Raw genomic sequence first — 12,491 nt, 5'->3', positions numbered from 1 at the left:
ATTCTACATTAAATACACTTAAAAAGTTATTAAAATAAAGATTCTGAAACTTTCAGTCAAGAAAAACCACATTAAAAAAAATGTTTCAAACCTATACACACAGAGTTTATGTATATAGGTGTGGTAAAAACATTACAATGATTTATTTCTTTTTCAACTTTTTTCCTGTGGGAAAACTTTCATAGAATAATCTTGTTATTAATTTTACAGATAAAAAACGATTTATAGAATAAAAATGAACTCAATTATGCATGAAATTTCTTTGAATTTACCAAATACCGCCCGATAAACTTAGAGATCTCTCGGGTTCTCTGTTTAGTAGGACCAACTCGATCAGTACCCGCCATTTTGTTTGAGTCATTAGAAAAGTTACCATCGCTAACAGAGCTCTAGTTCGTCTGCAGAAAAATCTACCTATGGTAAAATTTTTTGGCAAACTTTGGTACCATTGGCTTACCAATGGTAAAAAATTCTACCAGTGGTAACTTTTGTCAGCCAACGGTAGTACTCTGAACGCACCCAGAGTCTGTAGTTAAAAAAAATTATATTTGGAAAAATGCGGTCCTACTAAACAGAGTACGCTAGATAGAGTACTAAATAGAGTACGCTAGTAAACATTTATAATTTAATGCAATTAAACTGCTTTTGGTATGTTTTTCTACTTTAGTTTAACATAAAGAATATAAATTTTAGATTAACATGATTAAAATAAGTATGTTTTCCTTATTTTAGGAGTTATTTCAATTTTTGATTTCAGGTTACGGTTTTACGTTTGATTCCGATCTAATTTAACTTGAACATGTTGAAATGTTTCATTGTTAATGTAAAAAATATTTACGTAATGCAATTAATTTAATTTCTGATAAAATTTAGTTGAAATTATAAGTCTGAAACAAAACAGTAATCGAAATCGGAGTGTTAATAATCTTTAATGCATTGAATCATGAATGTTATTTTCTTGTCAAAATATCGCTAAAAAACAAATACTTGAAACAAATATTGAAATATTAGTTAATATTAATGTTTAATCAAGTTGAATATACATAAATAAAAAATCTAATTGCATTAAATTGCACAATTTTTCAATGCATACTACATAAAGTACAACATGATGGATATATTGTTTCATAAACCATTAAAAACAAGAAAGAAACTTTCTGTATTCCAGTGGCTACGTGCCTTTTCAAAAAAGCTTTGGTAAATATATATACTTTTTCACGTACTCTTTTATAATGCTTTGGTTTCCCGAGCCCTTATATTCCTCACAAAGTGTATCGGAAGTACGAGACTAAGGACCTAACCTTACACTTTTGAGGTGAAATCAAGTACACCTTCATAATGCACTTTGTACTTCTCTCCACACTTTACTGATTGGCCTATGGGATGTTGACCTATGGGAGATATATGGTCATGGCTTATGAATATATGCAAGCTGATGATATAATTCTTTCTTACCTATTTTCTATTATGCATTCATGACCAATATCTATATCATATAAAAAAATGTTATTGAACCAGTTTATATTTATCCATTCACGATGTTCGGCCATCGAAAATTCCCGAGCTTTCCCGAATGTGGTGGCGCTCTAGTTGCCTCCAGAGGGTTTGAGAAGAATCGAGAAAAACATTTATAAAACATGGCTGGCAGACAGTTTTATCCAAATCCTTACAACAACTCTGATCTTCCACAAGGTTGGGAAATGTTACATGATCGTAATACAGGTTGGCCTTACTTCGTAGACCACAACACTAAAAGCACGAGCTGGGAAGACCCACGGATAAGAATGGTAAGGTTATACATTTTTGTTTACCTATTCACTGAACAAAATAATAATTAGGACCTAATCTATTTTGTGAAAATTTATTGAACATCAATTAAATAAAGATATAAGTTTCGAAAAAAGTTTTAAGGTAATGTAAATTCTTAGCTTTGTTATAGAAAAGAGATGACATGACACTGTTAAATTAGGATAACTGTAAACCCTGGGGGTAGGGATGGGTGTTTAACAAGGAATTCAATTTGTAATAGCAGATGCATCACATTCTTTGATAAAATAAAATGTTAAAGGTCTGAACATTAGTTAGCAAATGTGGATGGATCAATATATTTGATCGATTAATTATTATCTTTTGGTTATGACAGGATGATCTTGTATAATAGAATGGTAGCTTCTAGCAGTGAAAGTAAACTTGGAATGTTTTTATTCTGTATTACAGAGACAGCACGGTTTTGGTTTCCCAGAGCAAAATTCATTTTTCTCCAGAGAGATTCCAGTTTTCCATGAAAGTTCCAAACCCCCAAAATGGACACACCAAGCAGGACACAGAGCTGGATCACCAGCAGGACTTGGGTCCCCAAAGAGGATGCAGTCACCGGGTCGCATGGGGTCGCCCCAGAGGACGAGTTCACCGCCTGCTGCTCCTCAACAAATGCCACAGCCATATCAAGGTGTGAGGGAAATTCCAGTCCATCACACATCTTCGACTAAACCAAGTCAACAGCCAGATCTTCAGGGATATACTTTCTACAAAGGAAATGCTGGGGGAAACCAAGGTGGCTACCCTCAACAGGGTTATCCTCCAGCATCACAGGGTCAAGGATATCCTCCAGCATCACAGGGTCAAGGATATCCTCCAGCATCACAGGGTCAAGGATATCCTCCAGCATCACAGGGTCAAGGATATCCTCCAGCATCACAGGGTCAAGGATACCCTCAAACATCACAGGGTCAAGGATACCCTCAAGCATCACAGGGTCAAGGTTATCCCCAAGGACCCCAAGGAGGATATCCACAACAGCAGTATCGACAGATGCCACAGCCACATATGCCTCAACCTCAACCTGCTAAGGAGATACCTGTGTACCACCAGGGAGAGGTGAAGTACCCTCCACAACAGACAGGACACCACCATCAGGTGCCACCCCAACACTACCAGCCTCCACAACAGTATCAGACACCACCGCAAACACAACCAAACCAGACACAGCCTCCTCAGCAACAACAGTATCAACCCAAATCACCAAAACAGGTGCGGCGTCAGGACAAACCGCCACAGAAAACTGCTGACGTTCCTAAAACAGAGACCAGTGACAGTGAACAAAACACGATTTCCAAGGAACCTACAGTACAAAAGAGTGCCGATCAAACAGACAGTGCCTCTACAGAAACAAAGAAAGAAAATGAAAATTGTCCTTTAAAGAAGATCGACAAAATAGTGAGTGATACAGCACATATAAAAGAAGGAGTAAATGCATTTTCAGGAAAGAAATCAGACAAGCAGTATAAATATCTAGAGGAAATGTTAAATAGAGGAATTTTGAAATTAGATGGAATTGAGGCCGGTGATGATGAGAAAGTGCGAATGGCACGGCGGACAGCAGTGAAGGACATGCAGTCATTTCTAGATCAGTTAGACCTTAAAGCTTTTGTAGAGGAGGAACCAAAAACAGAAGAACCAATGAAAACAGATTCTAGTGAAACTAACCAGGAGAGTCAGGAACCAATGGAAACGGAGGTCAAAGGGGAAATTTCAAAAGAGGAAATGGAGGAAAGTGCTGACACATCTTAACCAGATGTTGTGTCTTAATATATTCATATTTGTGGTGGACAGAGTGCATGCTTATTTAAACTTAGTGATAGCAATGTTTGTATGGATAGATACGTTTTGTTTGTAAAACTGCTTTTGAAGTTGTTTTTTGTTATGATGAGAGAGATTGTTGAATGGTTATTTATTACTTTTTTAAAAATATATTATGTACAAGTAAATTTATCACTGTTACAACAAGGCATTGAAAAAATATACAATAAAAGAAATAATTTTTTTTTTCAATTTTTTTTTTTTTTGGTGAATAATTGGGACTAAAACGATTGAAATGTTATAGCAAAGGTACATGTATGCAAGATTTTTCAAAGCATGGTTTTTTTTGGCAGTTTTGCCTACTAACACAATATCATGCAAAACATAATTTGTAATTCATTGGAATTAACTTTGCAAAAAGGGTTGTTGAAAATTTATATATAAAGGTACATGTATTATAAAAGTTCATTTTTGGCAGAAAAACATATCATTTGCGTTCCAAGTCATCAATGATGTACTCGATCACATTTTGTTATTGATATTGACAGTTATTGTATACAGAAACAAAGTGAATTTTTATGACATATGAGATAATATGGAACTTTTACATTGCAAAAGTTTGTTGATTATTTATTAAACTATCAGTAGTGTCACAAGACTAGCTAAATATCAATAAATTTATTTGAAGGAAAACAATTTGTCTAGTTTTGGTGCCGAGATGATAAAAAAATGATTTCGATATATGCCAAGTATTTGTAGGATGGAAGTCGCAAAAGTTTGGTTATTTTGCCTACCAATGGAGTTGCAGGGGATATAGCACAATCGTGTACATTTGTGGATGAGGCAGTGAAGCCCTGCACAAATCTGAAGTGAATTAATTTGCATAAGGATCGGATGTCAAATGCTGCTCTGATTTATAGATGTTTTCTATGGGGATACTCTGCCTTGGGGTGCCCTTGTTGTTCCTTGACCTGTTTATGCCCTTTTAATCCAAGGTTCGGGGTGTATAGTTTTTGTCCCATTCATCTGTCTTTTATCTGTTTGCAAAAACTTGAACCTTGACCATAAATTTTGAGTGGGTAAGGCTATGGCTTTCATATTTCGTAGGGGTATTCCTTGTTACAAGAGTTTCTTTGTGTACCACCAAATTTGACCCTTGTCCTTGACCTTTGAATTTGACCCACTTTTACAAACAATTACCAAACTTTAACCTTGGCCATAACTTTTGAATAACTAGTGCTAGGGTTTCATACTTCACATGTGCATTCCTTGTGACAAGACCTTTCCTTGGGTACCACCAAATTTGACCTTGACATTATAGTTTAACCCACATTTAAAAAAACTTTAACCTTGGTCATAACTTTTGTACAGTTAGTACTTGGGCTTTTAAAATTTCACAGGTTCATTGTAAAATTCTTACGATACCAAAAATTTTGACGTTGACCTTAGAGTATAACTTGCATTTGAGAAACTTCAACCCTCACTAAAAGCTGCCATACGGGGGGCATCAGTGTTTTACAAACACAAAAACTTGGACATAGGAACCAGAAATAAGAAAATGGTATTTCAACAAGAGAGCAGAGCCATGGGTTTTAACAGTCAATTGAGTATAGTACCAGCTTGAATAGGATGAAAGAAGGACAAATAATTATGATTTAAACAAGAACACCAGTATGGCAGCATATGAAAAAGGTTAAAATTTCTCTAATGCAAGTCAAACTTCCAAGTTCAAAAGATCAAACAAGATGGTCCCTTAAATTGTAGCTAATTGCAAGGGGTAGAAGTATATCGGATGTGTCAAACTCTACAGGTCAAAAGCTGAGGTCAAGGTTGAAGTTTTTTAAAAGAGGGTCAAACTCTTGAGGTAAAAAATATTTTATACCCAGTGAAAGATATTGTCACAGTGACTATTCAAATATGTCGGTTTCAGAGGAAAGGTATTTTCACAAGGAATACACTTGTTGAATATGAAAGCCTTGCCCCCCCCCCCCCCTCCCAACTCAAAAGTTATGGGCAAGGTTAAAAGTTTTTGCAGACAAACAGACAGACAGACAGGACAAAACCTATATATACCCCTGAATCTTTGATAATGGGGGCATAAAACCTTTCTTTGAATACCGTAATATTTAACCTCTTGACCTTGAATTTGACCCACTTTATGCAAAATTTTAACTAATTTCATCCTTAGCCACCTCTTCGCTAGACAAGGGTAACGATTGGCTCCTCTTTTCTTTCAAGAGGAGAGGAGCAGATTGTCACCCCTTGCCTAGTGGAGATGCCTCACCCTAAACTTTTAAACAGTTTGTACAAAACTGCTTGTATAAAAAGTGTATAAAATGGCTTGTATAATCCACATGTATATTCCTTGTTATAAGTCAAAATAAGCTTTTATATATCTCACAGGGGGTATTCCCCATGAGAAGACCATCCTTCGTATACCAACAATTTTGACCTTGACCTTATCCTTGGAATTTGGCCTACTTTTGAAAAACTCGAAACCCGAAACAAACTGCCCATGATAAACTTCTAAATAGATGTTAATTATAGCCATTTTCTGTAACCACTTAAACTTCGTTGCCACGCATGGTCACCGATTTTGATGAAACTTCACCCATGCTTAGTACTTGACACCAGAAACAAATATTAAACAAAATATTGTTGCTAAGTGTCTCGGTTGCTATGCCAACAGCCGGAAAAGTTTGAAAAATCGAGATTTTCAGCCACTTTAAATCTTCACTGTGGCCGCTTAATAAAAACTAGAAAAAGCATTAACAAACCATTCTCACAAAAGCATCACACCTTGATGTCACTGATACTGTAAAGAAACTGTTTAGAATATAACTCTAAGTAAGTGGTAACCAAGGGTACATTTGGAATACATTTAAAATGCTGAAATATGCTGAAAAACACTCTGTATTCACTAATGGTAGGTGTTACATGCTCAAATTCAATCAACGACTTAAGAAAAACAATGAAAATGTTTGACCTTAAGTATATATATAAGTATAAGCAATATTATTCTATAAAAAACTTTTATGGTTGCCATGGTAACACAGTGTAACCATGCAAAACCAGTAACTATATAAGATTGGGTTAATGCTACTGTCTTGAGAAAAAAACATGAAAATTCAAGACTGGCAAATATGCATCCTTAGGACCTTGCAACACCAAAACCATAAGAAAAATTGGGTATAATTGCTACTTTGCAGTGTTACCATGGAAACAAAGTACCAGTGCTTAAAACTGAATTATTTTTCGCTGCATTAAGAATTAAATTGTCATATTAAATCAAGAAACAAATTAAAGGACTCAGCTTGGATAGTACTTATCTGTTAGAACTGAAGTTGAATATCGTATATTGATAAAATTTGATGAAGAAAACAACACTGTTGCTATGGTTACCAAGAAGGGAAAATGTTCGATTTTGTGAACTTTATATTAATATTAAACCCTGTGTGCCAACTTCTTGCATCCACTTAGAGATTGGATGATAGTCAAAATTAAAAGTCAGGTTAGCTGTTAATAAATATCAATAGTTTTGGGAATCTACATTTAAGGGTACGTATCCAAGGAAAGAAAATATTTTTCAGGTTTTTAAGCATATATTTTCTGCTTTTTTCCATAGCAACACTCTATTCAAAGAATCAAATCTGCATTTTTTCAAATGGGAAAACTTGAAGCACACCAACATCTTATAAAATTGATCATTAGTTATGAGGAAATGTGCTTTTTTTAAAAGATAGGATCAGATTTAAGCACACAGTGTTACTTTGAAGGCTCTTTGTGGTATAAAAACCTTGGCAACCAATTTGCCAACCAAAATGGAATATCATATTTTGTTCTTGGTATATGTTTCAAGGCTCTTTTTTCTATTATTTGGTCACATTTCATTCTATAATTGCATGCTTTTTATTTTTATGACTTTATAAAATACAATGAATATTTTTTTTACTTTTGAATACTTTGTTACCATAGTAACGTATGTGATAGTTGATTTACCAAACATGTTTATTATGCATTTGAGACATCTGGCCTTCAACTTTTGGAAACAGTCATTAATTATTGCCAATTGTTTGCTTTGCCGCAAATGTTAACTATAGGGCTCTAAACATGTTAAAAAATGCCATTTTTCGAACTTTAAGACATGTTGCCATGATAACTATAAAACATTAGCAACCAATTTTTGCCTGATTTCAGTGTAGGGTATCAATGACTTTTATCATAGAGAGTTTGGAGAAATTCTGAGACTATGCGTGCCACAGCTCCTATATAAAATTTCAAATAATTACAGGGAATGGCTCTTAAGTGCAAAGGCTTTTCACAAATCTCTCTAAAGAACTTTATGCGGTATTAACCAATATTTGCCCCCCAAATCAAACTTTGATGGAGTAATATTTGATTAAGTCCTTAAACAGGGGAGTATATGCTGACTTCAAAGCACTGAATAATTTCATAAGTAATGACGTCATATGTACGTAATGACGTCACAAATATGACGTACATTTCAGTTTTTTATGAATTTTACAGAAAAATGTACATATTTCGTCGATATTTTAAATAAAAGTCACCGAGCGCATGTGTGTTCAGGATAAATATTTTGATATAATGTGTAGAATGATAATATCAATGAAATATGTCAATATTGTTCCTGAACACACATGCGCTCTATAACTTTAAAAGCTAAAATTGTTGGAATATTGTCCATTTTGTCCTTTTTCTGAAAAAGGATATAAAATCAGACTAGTTTGTGACGTCATAAAAACAAAAATTGTGAATACACTGCTTTGGAACTATAATATTTTCTGTTAATTTATATTTCTCGTACAATTTATTGAATTCAGCACATTTCAGGAAGTTTTCAAAATTTGACTTTTGTGGGGGCAAACAAATGCAATATACCGCATATAGTTCTTTACCGCGTACAATTATTTTTCATTTTTTGACCTTGACCTTGAAGTTTGACTTGCTTTAAGGATTTTTTACATTGGATATCTGGGGCTTCAAAAATCTGGATTGTTAAGGTTAAGTATGTAGTAGATTCAGTGTCTTGCTTTTGAACTAATGCAGACAAGTTTGACTCTTCTCTTGTTGGTTTACAACTTATTTAGCACCATGGTTAAACCTTTTGATAGTTTTCTGAATTTAAAATGTTCTCTAAATTGAGTTGTTCAGCAATTTCTCCCCATCTGCCATTAGCAAAAGAAGCTATCATGTAAGGAGAGCTTTTTTCAGACCACCAAGACAGTCTGTCATTGACCTAAAGTTGAGAGGAAGATAAAACTAAATCAGTGACCTGCAACAAACATACCGACATCAGTACGTTAATGACCTACAACAGGAAATGACAGTTTGTTTGCTAGTACATGTAATAACTGACATACAGGTTGAGAGTATGTTATATGCTTGTTTAAAAAATGGCAATTTGGTATTTCATCCCCTTTCAGATCATTATACAACTGGTTAATTCACTCAATCCTATTTATCAGCATGTAAGGCCAAGCTGGCTATTACATGTAATTGATTGTGTTAGATTTGAAATTTTGAATATTTATCATCAAATCATCCAGTCTGTGATATAAAAGAAAAGAACACAGAACACTGCATGCTGTTGAAGATTTATTTTCATCTGTGACAGCAAAACAAAGAGTTAGAAAAAAAAAATGTAAAGATTGGTTAAGATAGAATGTTAACTATAAAACAATTATTACTGAAAACAGGTCATAGTGAGTATAGGGTATACCTGGTTTAGGATAAAAAAGCTTTCCATTCACACCCTATCTGGGAAAAAAATTGACCCATGGATACATAAGAGTAGAATGCTCCCCTGTAAAGGTTTCCAAATGAATGTAGTTGTGGAAGGGGGAGGAGGCTACAGTGAAGCAATATTCAAGCAAAAGTTCAAAATATTTCAGTGCTATTTTGGTAGGTGGATTTTTCTTGGAAAGCACACATAAATCTGTAACAAGATATTTTTCTTGTTAAGTCTGATACAACAAATTGTAAAACTGTCATGTGTGAAATGAAATTGGAATGACACTGTAATCTTTTCTGCTTAAAAAACTACTTTGAATGTAAATTACTTTCAGTTTTTTTTTTTCAAATCACTAAAGACATTGGGGGGGGGGGGGGGGGGGGGTTCAAACTACTTAAAAGAAAACTGGGTAGTTATTAATTATGAAGCAACAAGAGAATATAATCAGATCTACCAAATATAAAATAGGGATTTCTCATAAAGTTTCATCACTAACTTGTAACGACTGGAAAATGGACAAATTAAGTCACACAGAGAAAAGTACTTTTCTAATAATCTTTCTTTTTTGCCTTGACTTTGACCTTGATCTATTCATCACAAAATCTTTTATATGGTGTTTTCCTTCTATAATAGCCTCCTACCAAAACTACATGTAAAACGAAGTCTGCATGTTGAAATATTCTAAATTTAAGATGAAGAATAGTGACTTGTGCAGTGTTGACCTTGACCTTTGATTATACAAAGTCATTTTTGACATAGTAAATATGGGAGGTACTCCAGTTCACTCGTAAGAGTTGACATAAAGATAAGCTAACAAGGATTTCTACTGGAAACCTAAATATAATAGTATAATAAGAAGGTAATTAAAAAAAAGACAAAAACAACAACATATGCTCATTCAACATAAAAAGCACAGGCAATATGAACACAAAAACCAACCTAACTACTGTAGATAAACTATTCAACAGCAGACCTACAGGACAGACAGTGGTCCTGTATGCTTTCTGTAATTCACAGTTAATAATCCATGTTTACATTCCTCTGAGGTGAAATTATCTGGCTTAGTTTGTAATATGTATATTCATTATGCAATATGCATGCTCATTAAAAACATGTTTCCTTGTACATGTATATCACAAAGCATGAATCTGTAAAAGGCAAAATACTGGCAAAGCATAAAACTAAACAATAATCCTTTAAAGCATCAAAAGTTTCTTTCTTCAAAACTATATGTTCAAACATGAATACTGTACCTGAATAATACATGTATGTATTTCAAACAAATGAATATAATTATGCATTTTGAAATTCCAGACATTAAAGTTTACTAGCAGCTCTGTTATAAAAAAAACACAGTTAGCAGTATTAACAAGTAGCACAACTGATGTATTTCAGCAGAATGAAGTGAAACATAGTAAACACATATATATTGAATTTAACTTTTTAAACCCTGAACTGCATGTTTATTCTAATAATTTTTTTTCATTTAAGAACTGTAAATTATTCCTTACAATGTAAAATACAGAGTGTATGAAATAATTATAAAAAATAAAATTGAAAAAACAAAGAAAAAAAACCACTCACTTAATATAAATATTACCACTGGACAATAAAATAAACTAGTATTACTTAGACACTTTAAATGTCTACAAATGTTAAAACACAAATACGGTATGTACAAAATTATTTTAAAAGCACCAGGAACAAGGAAAAATTCATATACATGTAATTTGTTGCTGTTGGAAGTAATAAATGTACAATAAATGTACATGTAATTTTTAAACTCTAGATAAGAAAACAACCATAACATCTGTAATGAATGTCCCTGTAAAAACCTACTGCTATGTAATGGACACACTACCTGTAATCGCAAGGTAAATGACTCACACAGAATGGAGATGATGATAAATGTCAAAATGATGATGGAAAAAAAAGGATTGTTCACAACTACATCTACTATTTATTATAACAGCATTCTATCAAAAGATAATATAGTTGAGACCCTAAGAAAACATAATCGTCTCTAACAAAACTAAAAAGGTACAACTTTTTAAATCAAGCAAAATAACAACAATGGCACTAATAACAAAACTAATCCAACAACTAATTCAGATTGTGAGTACATTTGGGAACACCTGTGTTACCCCCACAGGTGCTTGTTTCATACAGTACGCTAGTACGTGTACCCCATATTTACAAAAAAGTACCCAGAGATGGACAAATCTATTTATTTCTTGAAGTGAAGTCTCGAATTAAAGTAGTCAACAAAATTAAAATCCAGTAACCAACTACTGCGTACTAAGATTAAATTTAACATAAACATGCAGCCCTCAGTAACCTGTGTCCTGGACTCATTCTGTTTTTTTGATTTGTGGCATCACACTCTTCATGCTCAGATATAACAGTCTGACTGTGTGGGATTAAAGTCATTAGAATCTTGGGAACGGTATGTTTAACATGGTAAACTAAGCAGAGAGATGGATTTGCAGACTGGACTAAGTGATGAATCTAGGATCTTTGAGGGGTGGGTTGCTGACTGGACAAAGTGGTGGATCTAAGATCTTTTAGGTGTGGATCTAAATATTGTCTTCATCCTCCACATCGTCCACTCCTGCCATGACCCCTTCTGTTTGATAGGCCTTCTCCCGGTGCTTGGCGAGAATTCGCAGCAGTGGGCGGAGATTTAACCACCACTGGTCTGTCGGAATTCTGTGTCTACAAATGGAAAAAAATTTTTAAAATAAAAATAGACATCAATACTAACAGAGAGCTAATGGTTAATTTCTGTCAATTAGAACCTCATACATGTAGAACTAGAACTGTCCAATAGGGACAAATACCCCCCGCTGGGTTTTTCAGAGAAGGTGCCAATTCAACAAGCATTCTGAGAGTATTGCATAAGCAATACATGTCCCCTACCGGGTTCCCCTTTTTTTCTTCAGGATGTCATATTTTAATGTGCAAAAGTCATGTCCAAGGTTAAACTGAAAGATTTTCAAGTTGTAAATGCCTTAAATCTAATAAAATAATAAACATTAAGACCACACAAATTCAACTCATTTATCCATCGTCTTTTCCTCGTTTCATATTTTTGTCGACAATCGCAAGTTAGTGCAGCTCGAAACCCGATCTTAATAAGCGATTATGAAAAATATTCAAA

At 34.0% G+C, this 12,491-nt stretch overlaps 2 protein-coding genes across 3 annotated transcripts in view; one reads left to right on the top strand and one right to left on the bottom strand.

Annotated features, from left to right (window-relative positions):
• The first annotated feature begins 1,568 nt into the window (after positions 1 to 1,568).
• Positions 1,569 to 4,275, top strand: LOC134257168 (BAG family molecular chaperone regulator 3-like). Its single transcript, XM_062739812.1, has 2 exons — positions 1,569 to 1,787; positions 2,218 to 4,275. The coding sequence occupies exons 1-2, from the start codon at positions 1,638 to 1,640 to the stop codon at positions 3,568 to 3,570; spliced, it is 1,503 nt and encodes a 500-aa protein (XP_062595796.1). The 5' UTR covers positions 1,569 to 1,637; the 3' UTR covers positions 3,571 to 4,275.
• A 4,907-nt stretch (positions 4,276 to 9,182) lies between these two features.
• The window catches only part of LOC134257154 (ATP-dependent 6-phosphofructokinase-like), a 35,283-nt gene continuing 31,974 nt past the window's right edge, over positions 9,183 to 12,491 (bottom strand). For both annotated transcript variants that reach the window (XM_062739795.1, XM_062739796.1), the window contains one exon: positions 9,183 to 12,046. In XM_062739795.1, coding sequence (XP_062595779.1) covers positions 11,908 to 12,046 — 139 coding nt within the window. In that variant the 3' untranslated portion in view covers positions 9,183 to 11,907. The remainder of the gene's footprint in view (positions 12,047 to 12,491) is intronic.

Source organism: Saccostrea cucullata, unplaced genomic scaffold (assembly GCF_032062105.1).
Source record: "Saccostrea cucullata isolate Sc308-1 unplaced genomic scaffold, CSIRO_AGI_Scuc_v1 ctg14, whole genome shotgun sequence".
NCBI classification, from domain to species: Eukaryota; Metazoa; Mollusca; class Bivalvia; order Ostreida; family Ostreidae; genus Saccostrea; species Saccostrea cuccullata.
The sequence above is the reverse complement of the archived record's forward strand: the minus strand, read 5'-3'. Positions and strand labels throughout refer to the sequence as shown.